The sequence below is a fragment of the Ciconia boyciana genome, chromosome 1, assembly GCF_034638445.1.
Source record: "Ciconia boyciana chromosome 1, ASM3463844v1, whole genome shotgun sequence".
NCBI classification, from domain to species: domain Eukaryota; kingdom Metazoa; phylum Chordata; class Aves; order Ciconiiformes; family Ciconiidae; genus Ciconia; species Ciconia boyciana.
Window position 1 is genome coordinate 159,653,686 of NC_132934.1, and position 21,775 is coordinate 159,675,460.

Below are 21,775 nucleotides of genomic sequence, written 5' to 3' on the forward strand. Positions count from 1 at the left end.
GCATCAGACTTGAAGGGAAATAATTCAGTCCAAATGGGATCCTATCAAAAGGATGGAAGGGAGTGCTGAGGTGATGGCCAGCATTGGTGCCCAAGGGAAGCAGTCTTCAGGAGTGGACTCTCCTCACTTTCAGAGGGCATGTTATTTCTGAGCAGAAATCCTGATTTTGTCTGGAACTGTTACATAGATAGTTATCCAAAGCAATTGGGCTGTTGATTCATTTCACACAGGCTTTCCAGTGGTTTTGTTTGCCCAGCTCCATTTTGAGCGAGACGGTGACCTTTTAATGAAGATCTACAACAGAGTGATTGGAACCCAATAACCTCAGCACTTGGTGTCTCAGTAATGACACATGCTTACCTGTAATTATGATTTGGAGCCATTCGGGTTCACACAATTCTTTGTCCCAGTGAAGACATCAGAGTTTATTGAACTTCTACTCAGCCTGTCAAACTTTATGGGATTCCTCTGCTTCTCTGGCTAGTAAATACTCCTTTTGAGTAAGCTGGAGTGAATTTCATAGACTATGGTGAAATTGGCTGACTATAAATACAAGAATTTGAATAACATAACTGCCGCATCTCTACAACTACCACAACTCCAAAAAGTTCCGTATTTATCCACAAGATTTTTACCTTAAAATCGGTGTACGGAATTAAGGCCTGGGGAGTACTGAACTTTCCACAGAAAACCTGCAGGAGGCCAGGGTGCCGCAAGTCAGGACATCCTACAGCATATCATAAAATTGAGGGAAAGGCCAGACATCACTAGAAAAACAGAAGTGTAAGGGTGCTCTCCACTGAATCTGCCAGGTGGGCGATTGAGTGCTTTCTTGAATAGAAAGGAAGCTGGAAAAGTTCTCTTCTTTATATTGCAAGAGGAAGCCAGACAACCAGTGGAGAAGTCTGTGGATGTCCTGACATTCACAGCTTAGACAGCAGTTATCACTGAGGAATACATCTCCCTTAGGCTGGAAACACTGTGAGGAAGAGTCACTTCTGGATATGCAGGCAGTTACAGGAAATAGTAAGAATTAAGTTCTAAAAGAGACTTCAGCTCTGTTTCTGTGAGTGATCTCTCTCATAAGTTGTTTTGAAAACCAGGGGACTGTTTCAGTTTTGGACTGCTTTCTGGAAGCTGAATGTGATGTCTAAATTTGATTCCTGTCCCAGTCCCTTGGATCACTGCAATTCGAAAAGGTCTGGGAAATGCTGGAGTATTCATCCTGAGATGAGCAGACTGAAGCTATCATCTCAGCTATTTTATTATTTCTGAGAACTTGTGGAGAGTGAGTGAGGAACTGGAAGGCAGGAAAACAGCAGAAGTTTAAAAAGGAGGAAGGGATTAGAGACAGGGAAAGAAAAGCCAGGTAAGCTTAACTTCTATCCCTGAAAGAATTCTGTAGGGAATAAACAAAAATTTGTAAGCAGCTGGAAGATAACAAGAAAGTGAGTAGCGGCTAATACGGATTTGTCAAGAATAAACCATGTCAAACCAATATAATTCTCTATGGCGGGGTAACAACCATGTGAATTGGAGAGAAGAGTGGATGTCATATATCTTTATTTTAGGAAGGCTTTGTAACAGTCTCACAGGACGTTTTTGTAAGCTGGCAGAAGAAACATGGTTAAGGTGAAAATAATCATAGAATAGGTGCAAAAATGCTTGGAAAACATGCTCAGTGAGTTGATATTAATGGCTCATTGTCAGAACGGAAAGAGCGGGGATCCACATAAGTCTGTCTTGTGCTATTTGGAGGTTTCATTAGCATCCTGGATGATGGCAGATTGAATATACTTATTGCACTGAGGATGACATGAGGTTGGGAGGGACTGCAAACATTTTGGAAGGCAAGATTAGGATGAAAATTATCTTGACAAATTGAAGACATGCTCTGAAAAAATTGGGTGAAAGTCAGCAGGGACAATATACTGCACTTAGGAAAAACAAGCTGTACACATACAGCATTGTGAATGACTGTTTAGGAGGTAGTTCTTCATAAAGTGGTTTGGGAGCATAATGGAGGAACAGAGATCAACAGAATTGTGCTCTTGTAAAAATGTATAAATTGTAGTATCAGACAACATATAGACATCATTTGGAGAGGGTCTAAAGGAGGTGAAAAGCGAATGAGCTTAGATCTATAGAGTAGAGGTGATAAGGAGCATTTGGCAGTTTTTTAGCTCAACTGAAAGGAAGTAGTGGACACGTGGCAGTTTTTGAGTGGATAAAAACGGTTGCACAGAGGAAAGGAATCTGATCTCTTTCTGTACTATTACTAGGATAAGAAGTACTTGTATTAAATTTCAGGAAGAAAATTTTGGGTTAGATAGGATATCAGGAAAAAACTTCGTAGTGGTAGGGATAAGGCTGCACTGGAGTTCATTCCTTGGAGAGGTTTTGAATTTCCCCACTGAGGAACTTTAAAACAGGCGGTGGGACCTTCTCTTGGGAAAGGTGGAAATAGTCTGGGGCAGTGAACTATATTTAATGTCCTGTTGAGAGTTCATATCCAACCTTGTTTTTCTATGATTCTGTGTGGTCCTTGACATAACAGAAGTCAGGTATTGTTATCTTCAGCATCCAAAGAGCTGTTTGCATTTGCTACGTCTCTTTTAAAGGGGGCCACATGGAAAGTGGGGAGGATTGGATGCAGGAGTGGAACTATTGTGTGCTAGGGCAGAGGTGAGAGGGTGGCTTGCTGAATCTTGTTTTCTCTCTCTTTGTGTATAACTAAACTTTGGAGTTGGGGTGAGAGCGTGTTTATGAACATTCCAACTTCATTTTTCATCCTACCCCACATGGTATATCCAATTCTCTCACCAAAACATACTTCTTACTATCAGAGGTGTTATTATTCATTTTTGGTTTACAGTAATGTAAAATGTGTTTCTACTCAATCTTTACACGCATCCTCTTCCCCCACCACTGCTTTTCCAGCCTCTTACCTAGTCAGTCCCTCAGTCCCCTGCCCTCTCCCTCTATAAGATAGAAGAGTTTTAAATAAATTTCCAGAAAAGTCCCCAAATCCAGCATCACTCCCTGTCTCCTTAGCATAGAACAGGTTCATCAGCTGCCTTTATACTCAGTGAACCGCATTGTTTGTACTCAACACAAATGCACTCCATTCCCTCTTTTCCAGTGCCTAAAATACTGGCCACCCTTCTGTCCCTGCTGTAACAGGCTCTGCTGGGCTCAGTGATGCCTGATTTGCCCAGCTTCCTTCACAGATTCATAGTTTACTGCCCACTTTCTCCCTTCCAGCTCCTTGTCTTCATCCCTGCCCTCCTAGGTTGCCTCAAACAAAAGCGTAGCCTCCTCACACTCTCTTCTTATGTGGGGTGCCTACCAAGGCAGAAGGAACGAGAGTTATTACTTATTACAGCTTGGTCTTTTATGCTGCATGCCTCTTTTATTGATCATCATGGCCATTGCCTAGAGGCAGTATTAAAACTACAATCCAGACCAACTTTTTGTACATCTTCTACCTGACAGGTTAATGAGAAGGGCTCTTCAGCTGGTATTTAAAGAAAAAGCTTTGGTTACAGACTATCAATAGCTCATTTAGTTACCTCTCTTGAGCTGGATGTAGCCTGTACTCTTGAAGGCTAGACCAATTTGGGCTTTTACAGTTTGGTTTCTTGGAGCCCCAGCAATGTTTCAGATCCCTTAGTGACAAAATTATTTGACCTTATTGGAGGTCTGCAGCTGCATATTTTAATGATATTATTCTCTGTAATGCCCTGTCACCAGATAAAACAATGATCCATTTTTAGCAGTAAGTCTTCCGGTCCAACCTTGTGTACTAGTCATGCTATAAAATGGAGACATCAAGCTGCTTTCTCCTAAGTAAAGTGAGAACTTTGGTGGAACGGCCAGTTCCACCAAATGGAACTGGCCAGTCAAACGGCCAGTCATCAAATGCTACATAGTTTCCATTTCAACCTAGCTGGATGATGTTGGAAATTTGTTCTTAGGTGCTCAGTGGTAGCAGCCCCTTTCTTTGCTATGCCAAGTGTTGCATCTCCTGCCACTTCAGCTGTTACATTAGTGAACTGGCCTGTGTAAATGCAAGGCATCCTGTGTATGGTCTTGACACTTTGCAACACAAGCTTTAGGAAGGAATTTGGTTTGCATGTAGTTCAGATTTGGATTCAGGGCAGTATTCTTTTATGATGCTGAGGATTACCCTGTCTTGTGTCTAAGCAGAAAGTTTGTCAAGTTAAAACTGCATGGTGCAGTGGTCCAAAGAGAGAGCCAGGGAAACCTCCCCTGCTCGCTAATTGTAGCTAACTCTGCTGTTGTGAGTGATGGGTCCCAAAGTGCTTGTGGGCTTTGATGGAATTGAATCCCAGCTGAACTTCAGGCTTATGATTTTCAAATCCTACAGTGCAGTTTAGTGACCTTGTGTTTTCCCTATAGTTGGTAGACAGCTACTCAGAAGGTATTTTTCTATATTTAATCCAGGTAAGTCTGATATGCAAACTTCGTTTTTTTGAAGTGATCCTGAACGTACTTCAAAATCAAAATGGATGCAGTCTTCAGCTTAGATTGTTTCATATATTTCAGTTCATGTCCTTGCAATTTAAAAGAGAATGGAGGCGTTTTTCAGTCTTTCTTTTAAATTCTCTAAGGAAATATTTTATTGGATTGTAATAAGTACTATAGGTATGAGATCACTTCAACTTGTAAATAAGTCTAATTTGATACACCTTGGTGAAATGAAGATTCGTGCAAGCTACCTAGATTTGTTTTTAACTCTTCCTGTTTATTTTCTGTGTATTGTCACTTATAGCGACAGCCTCCTTCATTGTGTGAATGCCATTAATTCATGTTGTTTTGTTGCCTGTGAAACAAGTCTTGCATTAGCATACATATCTTGGAATTGCTATTTGAATTCAGCTCCCTCATACTGATTGTAGTGGTCACGAAAATGGTCTGTTCATAGAGTTGTTAAGCCATGTGGCATTTGATAAAATCTCAAAATAATACTGTTCATGTATACTACTTCAAGAACAAATCCATACTGGAACTTCTGAAAATTTTCTTCTTTCAGCTTTGCTTTCTAGTGCCTGCATGTACATTCCAGCACTGCCCATAGGAAAGATTTCTTTTTTTAGTCATTTTTCTGTGGTTAACTTTGGTCGCTTTGTTACTCTGAAGGATAATGATGGAGTGATTTGAATTTAATTTCCTCTAATGCCAGTAACTAGTGATCAAACCAATAGATTGTCAAAACTCTTAAGTAGCCGCAACCATCCTGTTTTCATTTGGGCAATGACAGCATTGGCTTTGTGTAACATAAACGATCTGCCATGAGTAGAGAGTCATCTGTTTTTGATGTTAGCACCTGTGTTAGGAACCTAAATGCCTTGAATTCTGTCTCTGGCTAGCAGAGAGAGAAGGGTGCTTCTGGAGTGTGGCTGAACCCATCGACCTCCAAACCTCTGGAGATGTGTTTCTCTCTCTTTGTGTTCATTGCCTAAAATGAGGTGGGATAAGTCAGGACAGCAGAGCTGCAGCCTTTTATTGTGCAGCTTCTTCTAGTGATTCAGCTAAGAGATGCTGGGTCTTTGAATTTTCACATCCTGAAGTGTGAGATAAGGTCAGTGATTTAATTTGAATCTCTTCAAAATTCCCGTGCAGTGAATAGGAATAGATGGAACATCAAAGGCACATTTTGTAGACCCTAACTTAGGTCATGTATGAAATGAAAAAAAGCTACAAGCAAAATCAAATCAAACTTTCCCTAGTATTACTGTCTCATTTAATAGGCAGTCTGATTTAATCATGCCTTATTACTGAATATGGGTGGGAGGAGAAAGGGAGTAAGACCAGTACTTTTCTTAATTTGTTGAATAAACATGTAAACAATTTTCTTCTTTAAAATTTGACCAAAAAAGTAAGAATCCCCAAGTTCTGTCCACAAAGGCTCAAGCTTAGACACTAGAGGACTGTGAAAACTGCTAAAAAACCCCAATACTGAAACCTGAAACTGAGCATATAAATAATGAATAAAAGATCTGAACTGAATGATAAGATATAAAAATCTATGTACCTTGGGGCAAATATACTGAAAGACAATATATTAGCAGTAGTAAAACATTACAGTATCTATATATTGAATTTAAAGTCAAAAGAAACAATTGGATCATCTAGTCAGACTTCATTTCATTTCCCCTCTATGAAACCTGATAGCTTGCATCTGACTGCAGTGTGTCTCCTGCATACGTGTCTATTCTCAATTAGTTGGCAGAAGAACAATTCATAAGCAAGGAAACTTTTTGTTTATACCAAAACCTGTTTCATTGTTAAAAAATATGTTCCTAACTCATAATCTTAATTTGTCTGGCTTCAGCTGTTAGCTTTCTATTCTTGTTATACTTTTTTATGCTAGATTACACAGAACCTTAATTCCCAGTATTTTCTCTGTGTGTATCCACTTACACACAACAATTGAGGCACCTTTCAATATGCTTTTTAATGAACTAACACTATTTAGCTGTTTAAGTCTCTTACGGCAAAGCAGTTCTCCAGTGTTCTCATTTTCATGTTTTTGTATGATTTACTCAATTTTTTCAAATATTTTAAAAAATATGAACAAAAAACCTGTACATAATATTCATCATAATTTGTATGAGTGCCATACAGAGAGGGACATTAATTCATTATTGTTCTTCTTGTACAGTCTGGGAAAGCACTGTCTCTTTCTTGCCATGATGTTGTTGGGACAAATATGAGAGGATGCCCTATCATATCCCCTCATCTCAAACTCTCACGTAGCATCTGTATTCTATAATATAGGATTTCCATGCTCTTTTATCCCTTTTATTCCATAGGCCATAAGGTTTGCTTTCAGTGGTCCTACCTCTCTAACTTTGCATTTGGCTGTATTAAAGCACGTTTTGTTTTATTGGATCCAGGTAACCAAATGATCCTGATAACTTGTCAGACTGCCCTGTCCTCATTGTTATTTATGTTTCTATCCGTATGCTTGATTTTATACCTCTTTCTCCCTCATTGATTATGGTAGATCATGATGATCATTTCACTGGCAACTATTTTTCTGACATGTCAGTTAATCAGTTTTCAGCCCATTTAGCATGTGCTTTATTGATATTATATAGTGCCAACTTTTTAATCAGTCGTGTTATTGAATGAATTGCTTTACAAAGTCTAAGCTAAGCAATTTTATTGGACAAATCTGTAATCTTATCAAATTCATGGTAGTATGATGAGAATTATTTTCTCTAAATCCATACTGCCTGCCATTAATTACATTCATGTTCTTTACTCTTTTATCAATTAGACTTTGTATCAGCTCACTCCTTTTTTCTTGCTTGATGTCAGGCTAACCAGTCGTGCTGCTTGTTCTTTAAAAATTAATGGCACATTAGCATTCTTCTGGAATTTCCCTGCTATTTCAAGATTTATTAAAAATTAATAGAAGGGATGAGAGATGCCCTCAGTTATTTGGGCCTGTTGATTTGAATATAATTATCCCTAGCAGATGCCGTCTGATATTCTCCTCAGTTACTAAGTCTTGAGTAGTGAAATCTGAGTTTGCCAAGTTAAAATGTAAAATATGGAAAGTTGCCAAAGCTTAAGCTTTGTGTTTTGTAGTGTTCCTAAAGTCATGAGTCCTTTAAGCATTCCCTATCTTATCTTTTAATGTGATAAAAATAATAAATAGATATCAGAGACAATCTGTTACCAGAAAGGTTTGAAAGCTTTATAGTTATAATTACAGAATTATATATATTATATATATAAAATATATGTTATATGTTATATACATTATATATTATATATTATATATTATATATATTATAATTATGAGAAACATTAAATATGGATTAAGTTTTCACACAGTTTAAAAGATAAAACAGGTTTTGTTCTCAGATTTAAAACACAAAACTGGTTCTGTAAGTATGGTACATGATGACTTTAGACCTAAGCTTGTCTAAAAGTAAAACATAACGTTTAAAAATGACCCTTGGGAACGCTAAGATTATAAAATATCAGAGGAAGAATTGTGCCTAGGCGTATCTGTAATCCTTAAACCAGAGAGGTAGTCTCTGAAATTTCTTTTAACTATCACCAGTGATTTTGGATGATACTATTATTGGATTATCTAGAACCTGTAATGGCTCAGGCAGCAGCATTGTCCTAAGTTGCAATCTCTTTCTGCACAAACTAGAAGATCTATCAATAGAACTCAATTACAGTATGACTCTCTTTCACTGAAGTTAATGGTTATATATGTGTCTGACTTCAATGACAGGAGAGTTAGCTGACAGTGAGTACACTTTGAAAAAAATATGGCCAATAATAATGATAGATGACTACTGCAAATTTTAGAAATATCAATATCACTGATTTATACATTAATATCTTCCTTGTTAAGCTGAGGTCATAATGTGATAATAATTATGAAAATGACCAATAGAAAACTTCATGATAGAAACAAAGTTCTTATAATTATTACAACACATTATTATTATTCTAACAATTGTGCAGGAGACGCTGTTGTTATTGTTAGGTCTTTCTGTAAAAAGAGCAGTAGTGTAAGGAAGTAGTCTAGGAACCATCTGTTAATAGCAGTTGTATGTTCAGAGCTTCCCACTGGAGAAAATGGACTTGGTTGGGTTAGCACAGTAAGAATTAAGATACAGACTTGGGAATAAAAGACACATTTAAAAAGACAAATGAAAGGAAATTTGCCTAGGTGCTTGGATTGCTTTCATGGTCACCAAGCAACAAATAAACTTTAACCTTTCTCCCTTTTATTTTTTACAAGGAGTCAGATAAAAAGCAAGCACTTTTCCATCTAGGCTTCCTATCTTAAATTCCCGGAGTCTCTGAAAACAAGCGTAACTTGGAATATGAAAGAAATATTTTTAACTACCTAGTGATATTGGCAGCTGTATAGTAGTTGGCATGAGCTATCTGAGCTTTTAAGAGGACATATTCTAAATAGAAAAGTTACTTAAAACTTCCCTTCTGCACAATGTTACTGGTATAGTGTTGTCACAGGAACCTTAATCTGAGATGTCCTGATTTTGATTCGTATAAAATTACAGCCATTAATTATGGATATGCCAGGAGTATCTTTTTTTTTTTTTTTTCATTTCTGTAAATTATCTTCTTTAAGGAAAGTCTCCCGATCGGAAAACAAGGTTCTGTGCTCTAAAACTGGATGGTGGTATAGGGGGAAAGCAAACTAAGGCTGATGTCTTGGTTTATTTACCATAGGAACCGTCATTTTTTTAACTTGAAGGGCCTGATGCAGTTATCCATATGTAGGCATTTAGTGCTACTTGAAATAACTAATGTCCAAGACACTCAAGTACGACACAAGGCTCTCAGGTGTGGCACAGGACCTACAGAGACCTGTGACCTCCTAGATCAGCATCTAAAGGTTAAGAGGTTTACCATCAGGCATCCCAAACGGTACTAGCAATCTGTGAGGAAAATCAAATTGAGTTACAAGTCTTGGGTATTTGCATGAATGCAATTGCAGGAGGGAGCTTTAAATCTAGAATGCAAAGTGTTTGTGACTAAATAGAGCTTATTCTGCATTTGATGTGAAAATCTGTTCTTTTGTACAATTAAATGTATTAGTAAGAAATTAGCAAGAAAGAAGTTAGTATCTGCTACCCTAGAAATTAGTATTCGCTGTATCAGATCTGTGACCCGACAGGTTCCATTATCATTAATCTGCCAGTCTATATATATCTTGCATTATATTTTGGTGCTTCAAAGAAAGCTCCAAAAACATTGTTAAAGTCAGGATGCTCATGACACAGCTGACCTTATTTTCCCACTATGAATCCAGCTTGTAAATTACATCTCATTTCATAAAATACTGATATAATATAGAATTTAAAGCTTTAAAAAGTGTTCATGGGATATAATAATTGTCTAGAATGGTGCAGTGAAGGTGTTTCACAGAAGTAGATCACCTTGGTTTTCAGAATAAAGACAAGTTAATTACATATCATTCACCTATATAAAGTAAGAGAGCAGTATTAATAATACTCATGAGATAACTTGTCTAAAGTCAATGTAGAACCACAGTATTACTTCATCAGAAAATGTTTATTGAGTGATCCTGGCCCAGAATCAATTTAATTTGAGCTTCAGGAACTTCTCTGCAGCATGGAGCTCTGTGCTCTCTTCCATATTTATTTTAGGTTTATTACTATATTCTCACTAGCTTGGTGCTTTTGCCTTGTGTTCTGGCAATATGGCAAAACAGAAGTGTCTTTTAGAAAAATGTATAGGAACAGAATTTTTTTTTTTCAAAATTGTGTGCTCAGAGTTAGACATCTAAATTCATATAGCAGAAGAGGAAACTATAAATTCTTGATATCTTAAAGAGAAATCTGTCTCATCAATCATCTGTTTCAAACCTATTTCTATATTAGTACTTTCTATACAGCAGTGTCCATTTTGCATTTAGGTTCTATCACTTTCTGAATTCATTACTGACATGAAATCGCAGTTATTGGGAGTAACCTTTAAGCTCTTCAGAACTACATAATCTCTCTATTCTCAAAGGTTTTTGTCATCCTTCAGCATATGCTTTGTGTGATTTTGATGAAGCGGGGTTCACACAGTCCCGCAGGTCAGTAATGAAAATGGATAGCACAGAACCCAGTGCCGGTTCCTCGGAGGTCCCAGTTAATGTATTGCTCCCTATTTGGAAGCTTTACAGTTGCTACTTACTTGCTTCATGATCCACCAGCCATTTTTTATGTCTGCTGTGGTATTTTTACCAACACAGTAGTTCTTTAGTCAGCAGCTGTGCAGTGCCTGGTTTTGGTGCAGACAGACATAGGGCTCCTTTCAACTAATACAGAAAATCCTTCAGCCCCAGCTAAATCATTTTTAGTTACTGACTTCTTTACCTAGTTGACCATTTGCAATGTTTTTTTAATACCTTATCAATAAATATCCTTCTTAATTTTTTCTGTAATTTTCTGGATCTGCAAACTACATGAGTAGATTGGTAATTTTGAATGGCTTTCTGGTGATATCTTAGAAAAGTAATAGAATACCAGCATTTAAAAAATCCCATTTTTTCTCCATTTCTGTTTTCAGCAGAGAAAGTCAGGCTAACAGAAAATAGGACGTTAGGAGCTACCTCGGGTAATTTGTCTCTTAAGTTGTCAAAACCTTTCTTTGAAGAATGGCCTTAATAAAGAGATGGTGCTCAAAGAGAGATTGTGCTCACATGACGTGCTGGTTTTGGCTGCGGTAGAGTTAATTTTCATAGCAGCTAGTACGGGGCTATGTTTTGGATTCATGCTGGAAACAGTGTTAGTAACACAGGGATGTTTTCGTTACTGCTGAGCAGTGCTTACACAGTCAAGGCGTTTTCTGCTCCTCACACTGCCCCGCGGGTGAGTAGGCTGGGGGTGCATAAGAAGTTGGGAGGGGACACGGCTGGGACAGCTGACCCCAACTGACCAAAGGGATATTCCATACCATATGGTGTCATGCTCAGCAATAAACTAGGGGGGAGGTTGGCTGGGGTCTACTGCTTGGTTGGGCTGGCTGGGCATCGGTCAGTTGGTGGTGAGCAATTGTTTTCATTTGCATCACTTGTCTTTCTTGGGTTTTATTTATCTCTCTTTGTTATTTTCCTTTTCATTACTATTTTTTAATTATTATTATTATTTTATTTTATTTTACTTCAATTATTAAACTGTTCTTATCTCAACCCACGAGTTTTCTCACTTTTACCCTTCCAATTCTCTTCCCCCCTTCCTGCTTGGGGAAGAGCAAGCAACCGGCTGTGTGGTACTTAGTTGCCAGCTGGGGTTAAACCACAACAGTCCTTTTTGGTGCCTGACATGGGGCTTGAAGGGTTTGAGATAATAACAGATTAACCAGAGTTTATTAGAAGGGATTTATATCTGTTAAGTTACAGGTCACAATATTGATTCATCTGTTCTTGATACTAGTTTATCTGATCTGTGCCATGCTCTTTTATTTTGCTGTACATGTTAAAGATTGGTGTTAGCTTTTGCAGTTTGCTGTGCTCTGCAGTGGTTAGTGGTGTTTCGCCTGAGAGATTTGTTATTAAAACAGTGGCCTTGAGCTTAATTTGTTATCTGAGTTTTGTTCTGAAGCCATTACTGTACTTTGGGTACCATCTCATGGAGGCAATTAACAATTATATTTCTTTCTGTGAGAGGTTTTTAGTGGAGGAAATACAGAATGGCACCTTTGCTACCTTCTTCTGTGATGTTTTCTCCCTTGTTACAATAAGTTAACGGTATATTGAACATCCTTGGGTAGTTAAAATACTTCTATTGGTATTTCTTAGGAATATTGCTTCGGTTTTGTCTACGGTTAACAAGCAATTTAGGAATATGGCCCAGGCTCCACGAGAGTATGGTCATGGGTGGCACGGTATGTGGGAAAATATGTGCAGGTATCTAGAGAACTTCTCACCTCAGATGGTCTGGAACTTCACTCCTGAACAACTACAGGATCCTGATGAAGTGATAGAATGTCTGAAAAAAAATGCCATGGCTATTCCAAAGAGGCACAACTTACTGCACTGTGCTGGGCCCTGGCCAGCATCTGCCAAACACTGCTTGATATTATGCAGCACCCTCAGGGAGAAGAGAGAGAAAACAAACCAACAGACACTATGGCTAAACCAGACACTGTATCAGTCACCCCTATAAAAAGAAACAATGGAAGCAGAAGTCATCTCATTGAGTAAAGGATGAAGAAGCTTCTCCTAAGAGAAGAGAAAGAATCAGAAGAGGCAGCCTGTTCTGCAGCAGAGCAGTCTTAAGAACAGGAGGGGGAAGGGACTGAAATCATAAATTAGACGGAAACCACCCAATCCCTATCCATAAGTGAGCTGCAAGATATGCAAAAAGATTTTAGCCGTCAACCAGGTGAGCTAATCCTCAGCTGGTTACTCTGATGCTGGGATATTGGGCCAGTAGTCAGGAATTAGAGGGTAAGGAAGCCTGGCAGCTAGGATCCCTTGCTAAGGATAAGGCCATTGACAAAGAGATTGGAAAAAAGGCAGGAGCCCTCAGTCTTTGGTAGCAACTGTCAAGTGTGAAGGACAGGTATCCCTTCAAGGAAGAACTCACAAATTCCTGAAGCAAATGGACCAACACTGAGGGAGGTATCCAGTATCTGAGGGAATTAGTCGTGTTGGAGGTAATCTATAACAACCTGGGTGACAACCAGGCATCCAAAGACCCAGATGAAACCCAGTGCATGCAGGCGAAAGTCTGTATGAAATGCACCAACTTCATACACCCACACACTGGTGAGGCGATGAACTGGACAGACGCGGAGGCACCAACTACAGATGAACTGGCCAGACAACTCTGAGAATGCGAAGATAATCTCGCTTCCTCCATGTGGGCCTGTGTCTCGGCTGTGGACAGACTGACCCAAAAAATGCCCAGGCAAGCCAAGAAGGATAGGTCTTCCTCACGCACTCCAGCCAAGGCCTCAGGTATTAAGAGTCAGCCTTTTTCTGTTCAAGGGAAAGGGTACAGGTGGTCCATACCATGTGCAACCCTGTGGTTCTTCCTGCGTGACCAGGGGAAGGATGTGAGGAAGTGGGATGGTGAACCTACCTGGAAACTAGAAGCTCGGGTACAGGAACTGCAAGGAAAAACAACAACCAAAAAGCATCCATCCAGGAAAATGACTGCTCCAGTGTCTGTTGGGCAGAGTAGAAGGGCTGATCGTCCTTTTCACCCTGATGAAGGGACTTCTGTTTTGCAGTTACAAAAATCAAGTAATGAAGACTCTGACCAGGACTAGAGGGGCCCTGCCTTTGGCCAGGTGGAGGAAAGGGACAACCAGGTTTACTGGACTGTGTGGGTTCGATGGCCTGGCACATCAGACCCATGGAAGTATAAAGCTCTAGTGGACACTGGTGCACAGTGTGCTCTAATACCATCAGATTACAAAGGGACAGAACCCATCTGTATTTCTGGAGTGATGGGAGGATCCCAACAGCTGTCTGTGCTGGAGGCTGAGGTAAGCCTAACTGGGAATGAGTGGCAAAAGCATCTCATTGTGACTGGCCCAGATGCTCTGTGCATCCTTGCCATAGACTACCTCGGGATAGTGTACTTCAAAGACCCAAAAGGGTACCGGTGGGCTTTTGGTATATCTGCCTATGGAGAAGATTAAACGGCTGCCTAGCTTGCCTGGTCTCTCAGATGATCCGTCAGTGGTGGAGTTGCTGCAGGTTAAAGAACAGCAGGTGCCAGTTGCTACCATGACAGTGTACTGAGCAACAATATTGCACCAATTGAGACTCCGTGGTTCCCATCCATAAGTTGATCTGGCAACTGGAGAGTCAAGGAGCAATCAGTAAGACTCATTCACACTTTAATAGTCCCATATGGCCAGTGCAAAAATCTAATGGAGAGCGGAGGCTAACAGTGGACTATCGAGGCCTGAACAAATTCACACTGCTGCTGAGTGCTGCTGTACTAGACATGCTAGAACTCCAACATGAACTGGAGTCAAAGGCTGCCAAATAGTATGCAACAATTGATATCGGCAACGTGTTTTTCTTGATTCCTCTGGCAGCAGAGTGCAGGCAGCAGAGTGCAGTTTGCTTTCACTTGGAGGAGTATCCAGTACACCTGGAATCGACTGCTCCAGGGGTGGAAACGCAGCCCTACCATTTGCCATGGACTGATACAGGCTGCACTGGAACAGGGTGAGGCTCCCGAACACTTGCAATACATTGATGACATCATTGTGTGGGACCGCACAGCGGAGGAAGTGTTTGGGAAGGCGAGAAGAATAATCCAGATTCTTTTGAAAGCTGGTTTTGCTATAAAACAAAGTAAGGTCAAGCAACCTGCACAGGAAATCCAGTTTTTAGGAATAAAATGACAAGATGGGCGTTGTCATATCCCAATAGATGAGATCAACAAAATCACAGCTATGTCTCCACCAACTAACAAAAAACAAACATAAGCTTTCTTAGGTGTTGTGGGTTTTTGGAGAATGCATATTCCAGATTACAGTCTGATTGTAAGCCTTCTCTATGAAGTGACCTGGAAGAAGAATGACTTTGAATGGGGCCCTGAGCAGCAGCAAGTCTTTGAACAAATTAAATGGGAAGTAGTTCATGCAGTAGCCCTTGGGCCGGTCTGGACAGGACGAGATGTGAAAAATGTGCTCCACACCTCAGCCAGGGATAATGGCCCTACCTGGACCCTCTGGCAGAAAGCACCAGGAGAGACTTGAGCTTGACCCCTAGGGTTTTGGAGCCAGGGATACAGGGGATCTGAAGCCCATTACACTCCAACTGAAAAAGAAATGTTAGCAGCATGTGAATGAATTCAAGCTGCTTCAGAAGTAGCTAGTACTGAAGCACAGCTCCTTTGGCAGCTTGTTGCTCGGCTGTGCTTGGCTGGATGTTCAAAGGGAGGGTCCCCTCTACATATCGTGCAACTGATGCTACGTGGAGTAAGTGGGTCGCGCTGATAATGCAATGGGCTCGAATGGGAAGCCCCGACCACCTGGGAATCCTGGAAGCGATCATGGACTGGCCAGAAGGCTGAAACTTCAGAGTGTCACCAGAGGAGGTGACTTGTGCTGAAGAGGCCCCACTGTATAATAAATTACCAGAAAATGAAAAGCAATATGCCCTGTTTAGAGATGCATCCTGTCATATTGTCGGAAAACATCAAAGGTGGAAAGCTGCTGTGTGCAGTTCTACACGACAAGTTGCAGAAACTGCTGAAGGAGAAAGTGAATTGAGCCAGTTTGTGGAGGTGAAAGCCATCCAGCTGGCTTTAGATGTTGCTGAACAAGAAAAGTGGCCAGTGTCCTATCTCTATACTGACTCATGGATGGTGGCAAATGCCCTGTGGGGGTGGTTACAGCAATGGAAGTAGACCAACTGGCGGCGCAGAGGTAAACCCCTCTGGGCTGCTGAATTATGGCAAGATATTGCTGCCTGGCTAGAGAACCTGGTTGTAAAAGTACGTCACGTAGATGCTCACATACCCAAGAGTCAGGCCACTGAAGAACATCGAAACAATGAGCAGGTGGAGCAGGCTGCTAGAATTGAAGTGGCTCAGGTGGATCTGGACTGGGAACATAAGGGTGAGCTATTTATAGCTCGGTGGGCCCATGACACATCAGGACATTTAAGAACGGATGCAGCATACAAATGGGCTCGTGATCGAGGGGTGAACTTGACTATTGATGCCATTGCACAGGTTATCCATGAATGTCAAATGTGTGCCATAAGCAAACAAGCTAAGCGGCTAAAGCCTTTTTGGTATAGAGACAATGGCTGAAATATCAATCTGGGGAAGCCTGGCAGATTGACTAACACTACCACGAACCTGCCATGGCAAGCACCATGTGCTTACAATGGTGGAAAGAACTACTGGATGGTTGGAAACATACCCTGTGACCCACGCCACTGCCCAGAATACTATCTTGGTCCTTGAAAAGCAGGTTTTATGGTGACAAGGCACCCCTGAAGTAATTGAATCAAACAACAGGACTCATTTCCGAAACACCTCATAGACACCTGGGGCAAGGAGCATGGCATTGAGTGGGTATATCACATCCCCTATCATGCACCAGCCTCCCGGAAGACTGAACAATACAATGGACTGTTAAAGACTACACTGAGAGCAATGGGTGGTGGGACATTCAAGCATTGGGATACACATTTAGCAGAAGCCACTTGTCTAGTTAACACTAGAGGATCTGCCAGTCTACCTGGCCCTGCCCCATCAAAACCCCTGCGCACTGTGGAAGGAGATAAGATCCCCATAGTACAAATAAGAAACTTGTTGGGAAAAACAGTCTGGGTTATTCCTTCCTCAGGAAAGGGTAAACCTATTTGTGAGGTTGTTTTTGCTCAAGGACCTGGGTGCGCTTGGTGGGTAAAGCAGAAGGATGGGGGAGTCCAATGTGTACCTCGCGGTGATTTAATCCTGGGTGAAAATAATCCATGGTTTGAGTTGCATGTTATGGGAATTACTATGACAGGAACACCTTGTTGCTAGCCAGGCTAGGAGCCAGGGGAGGAGTTCATTGCAATGTTCAACCCTATAACCTGGCCCAAAGGGACCAAGGGTGGAGATTGTAATGGATATACCTTTAAATTGTTGTAATCCATGATTTGAGTTACATGTTATAGGAATTACTATAGCAGGAACCACCTGAACCAATGGAGGACAAGCCTTACAAGAAGCAGTGCAAGTGCAGCAGTGACCCAACCTGAGCTGGCTTTGGTGCCCAATAACTCCACGCAACACACCACCTCTTCTCTCCTGAGTGACCACCATAACAGATGGAGCCCAAAGTCATGGACTAAATTAACTCATTGGACATTTTTGGACATTTTGTGGACATCTATGGACATTTTACAGACATTTCACAGGGCTGGTCCATAGACTAAGGAAATTATATCTGTGTATTGTATCAAAGGATGGGAAGCGGGGGAGGTGGTTAATGAGGGTGTATTGGATAGTGTGGTACCTGAGCATGATGCAAATGGTATGGAATAAGGGGTGGAGAATGTGCTGGTTCTGGCTGGGGTAGAGTTAATTTTCTTCATAGTAGCTAGTATGGGGCTACCTTTTGGATTTGTGCTGGAAACAGTGTTGATAATACCGAGATGTTTTAGTTATTGCTGAGCAGTGCTTACATGGAGTCAAGGCCTTATCCTCTCCTCACCCCACCCCACCAGTGAGCAGGCTGGGGGTGCACAAGAAGCTGAGAGGAGACACAGCTGGGACAGCTGACCCCAACTGACCAAAGGGATATTCCATACCATATGGCGTCATGCTCAGCAGTAAACTAGGGGGAAGGTTAGCCGCTGCTTGGGGACTGGCTGGGCATCGGTCGGTTGGTGGTGAGCAATTGTTTTCATTTGCATCACTTGTCTTTCTTGGGTTTTATTTCTCTCTCTTTGTTATTTTCCTTTTCATTACAATTCATTATTATTATTATTATTATTATTTTATTATTTTATTATTATTATTATTATTATTATTAAACTGTTCTTATCTCAGCCCATGAGTTTTCTCACTTTTACCCTTCCAATTCTCTTCCCCCCATCCTGCCTGGTGGGGGGAGTGAGCGAGCGGCTGTGTGGTGCTTAGTTCCTGGCTGGTGTTAAACCACGACACATGAGCACATAGTGATTGAAAGACCAGTTTTGTTACAGATGCCATGGAAAACAGGCACATGTACTGCCACGACACATCAATTCACGTTCTTCTTGTGGTGTACATATGTATGTATGTAGTCAGAATGTTCTTCAGGCAGTTAAAAACACGTCAGAGTAGTACTCCTATGTCTTTTGCAACAATCCTGCTATTGAAAGATTGTTATCAAGCAATGTGGAGTCAATTATCTCCTTCTTCATCCTTTGCCTTCCTGTGCAGAACTAATTTCTCAGCTCACCTGTTGGGTTGATGCTGTACTCCATACACATTGAATACTCTGCATAGAAATATTCAGTTGGTCTATTGGGATGAATTATTTCTTTGGTCATGTTACAAGAAGTTGTAATTTTATCAAGGCACCCTATTCAGCAAGATATTTAAGCACATTGCCTAATGGAACTTTTGAGATGCTTAAAACTAGTTATGTGCTGAATCAGCATCATAGTACTTAGTTGAGTATGGCCTATGAAGGAATAAAACAATTTAAATCATCTTATATTGAAAATGTCTGGTGATGTTCTAGCCGCTTCTAGACTAGATGTCTAATATTGTCTAGTCCATGTAGACTAGTCTATGCTTATTTACTGCCTTGAGGCAGGACACAAATTACCTGGTGACATTGGTCTAAAAAAAGCCTATATCTGTAGAGGTACAGGTACTATAAGCAGAGATTCTTCCTTTTTAGCCTAAATCATACTCAATGCATGAAGACAGCTTTTCTTCTTCAGAAGGTTTGATGTGATATAAAAATGACCTGGGTTTAAACGAAGCACTTAAAATGAATGCTTTGCATTGTAGTGATTGAGCCAGCAATACTTTTAATAATATGCCCTCACTAGCTAGCCTCTTGGATCTAAGGGATTTTCTAATGCAAACCATAAAGTAAAATTAATTAGCTACCAGTAGCCGGGGTTCTGGATCTGCTTGAGCCAATGAATTAATTTTCACTTCTAAAAATATTCATAAAATGTTATCTTATGATAATCCTATATATTATCATGGCTTTTAGATGGCAGTATCATAAACCTAACGTACTTAAAGCATACAACTGGGTATGAATTAACATATTCTAGTATAAAGGAATTAAGGTGCCCAGATGAATTTTTAAATCCTTGAGTGACATGTGCTGAGCATATTTACAAAAAGTGAAATGAGTACACCTATGCTTGTGTATCTGTCTGTCTAGTTACGCACATAGCTAAATTTCAGGGTCTTCTTTAAAAGTTCAGCTGGAACTGTACGTGTGTGTGTGCATCCATGCAGATATGTATGGGTCTCTGGTATCATGAAGAAATGACTACAGGATGGGTGCAACTACAGTTATTTCTCTGCATTTATAATTGCCTAGGAAAAATTGTGTAGGAAGCTTTAGTTTCACACTGACAGATTTAGACTAATCTATTGCTATTGCATGCAGTGCATAAAAGCAAGAAAAATAAAGTAATTAAAGCTTCTGTTCACCCAATTTAGTTGTCAAAATGCATCTGTGAGTTAGATTAAAAGAAGAGGACTTTCAGAAGAACAATAAGATCCTAATTATACTAAAGAGCAGACTGAAAAGTTTCACCTTTTCTGTGGACAAGCAAGATTAATTAAAACGATGAATTTTAACGCACTGTCTGAAGCCTCAGGATAACGGGGTGAATACTACAGGATTTTCTTTGTAACTTTCAGCAATTCATTTTGAGTGTTTCTATATCAAAAGTCTGTCTTGTGACCAGAAGTCAGAATCAGCCTGAACATGAATGGAAAAATGCTATCGATTGTTTTTTTCTCAGACCAGAACTCACTGTGATTAGCTTTTCAAGTCTGATTTGAAATTGCCGTAGGACTGAACCAAAAATCAGGATTTTCATTTGCTGGATGAGAGAATACAGGCAAGGAGAAAAACGGATGTTGCTTAGCTGTGAGCCTGTTAAGCACAGTTGGAGCTATGTCATATCGCAACCTTTCTTCTCTTTGGTTTACCCAGCTGACTCATAGCACAAGTAACATGAATCCTTACTTTTGCGCTGTAATACTGTGCTGTGTTGCTTTGTAGAGCCCAACAGGGACCTGCTCACGATAGAGGGGGGCGGTTTGCTAAGGTTACCTCATAACTAAACTACTTCTTGGGAAATAGGGCGACCAGTGTTTGGTTTTGGCAAAGGACTATATATTGTGATTATTAACTGACTGGGTGCTGTAAATGCTTAGTGGGAATCAACTGCCTGAGCTTCTCCTTACCAAAATTTGGGAGTACTTGGATACCCATCTTTATGTGTACATGCCACAGGCACAGATTTAACAGGACAGGGAGCTACAAACTTGTCCTCCCTCTCCTTTTAGCTTTGATGTCCCTTAGCACTGGACCCACCTGAATTCCCATTGCGGTGCAGTGTGACAGAGCCTCTTTAGCAGCTTGGCCCCAGGTGCCAGAGCAGCTGGGAAGACAAGTGATGCTTGGAAGACAAGTGATGCTCAGCCTCTGGCAACAGTAAAAAATGACCAACACACTGTGTTGCAGTGCTGCCCCTTGTCTCACGATCTTTCTGTTTTTCAGTGTTACATTTACTGACATAAATCAGTTTGAGCCAGTTCAAACCAGTTCAAATTTTTTCACCTGTTCTACCAAATCATTACTGGACTGACCTAAAAGTGAATCAGATCTGTTTCAGTCACAGCAATACCTAGATACTAATTGCACTAAACATGTAATGATTTGACTTCTTGCCTGTGACTGTGGCTGTCCCTCTGTGGTGGAAACCTGGCCTGACCAAGGTACAAGAAGCTGAATACGTACTCAGGTGGCTGACAAGTCATCCACAAAGATCCTTTTAAAGAATGTCAAAGCTAGCTCAGGTAATGTCTGTGGCAGTCAAAGTCACAGTATTGACTGCAGTTGAACACACTCTCAGGATTTGCAGAGGAGCCCGAAGCAGTAAGTGTCCAAACTGCATTAAAGAGCAGTTGGTGCAGCTGTATGTTAACTCCTCTGTGTCTTGGAGAGTCTCCATTTTTGATGGGGTCTCTAGGCATTAGTATGAAACTCCTGCTGTTAGTATTTGTACTATCATTACCTAAGACTGAAGTCTTAGGAGACAGTTAGCTTGTCCTTTACAGTAAGTGCTTAATTAATGAAAGTAACATATACCAAAGAACATTGCATAGCAAAAATAATAGCTGATGTACTTTTCACTTTAGTCCTCTCGCTTTCAAGTATTTAGTTTTGCTATGGGTTGAGTTTATATAACACCTTAATTTTGTATTTTTCACAGAAATGTAACCTGGAATAATTTAGCTATCCCAGATACCCACTGTTCCAGAGAGCTAGAAGAAGGTTATCAGTGCCCACCTGGATTTAAATGCATGGACCTTGAAGAGCTGGGACTAAGCAGGCAAGAGCTGGGCTACAGTGGCTTTAATGAGATAGGTCTGTCCTACTGGTAACATCCATTTCAGTATCCATTTAAAAATGTTTGTGAAATGAATAGAACAGATAGCTCATGTCTGTGCTGAAAAGATATCAAGTGCAATCAGTATTCTGCTCAAGTAGAGCACATGCCAGAAAGAGAAGCTGT

At 40.5% G+C, this 21,775-nt stretch overlaps 1 protein-coding gene across 6 annotated transcripts in view; it reads left to right on the top strand.

The window, feature by feature from the left end:
* The window catches only part of NALCN (sodium leak channel, non-selective), a 256,166-nt gene that overhangs the window by 43,063 nt on the left and 191,328 nt on the right, over positions 1-21,775 (top strand). For 5 of the 6 annotated variants that reach the window (XM_072849927.1, XM_072849929.1, XM_072849930.1 and 2 more), the window contains one exon: positions 21,473-21,627. The exons of the other annotated variant lie outside the window; for it this stretch is intronic. In XM_072849927.1, the coding sequence (XP_072706028.1) occupies positions 21,473-21,627 (155 nt within the window). The remainder of the gene's footprint in view (positions 1-21,472; positions 21,628-21,775) is intronic. 6 annotated transcript variants of the gene reach the window in all.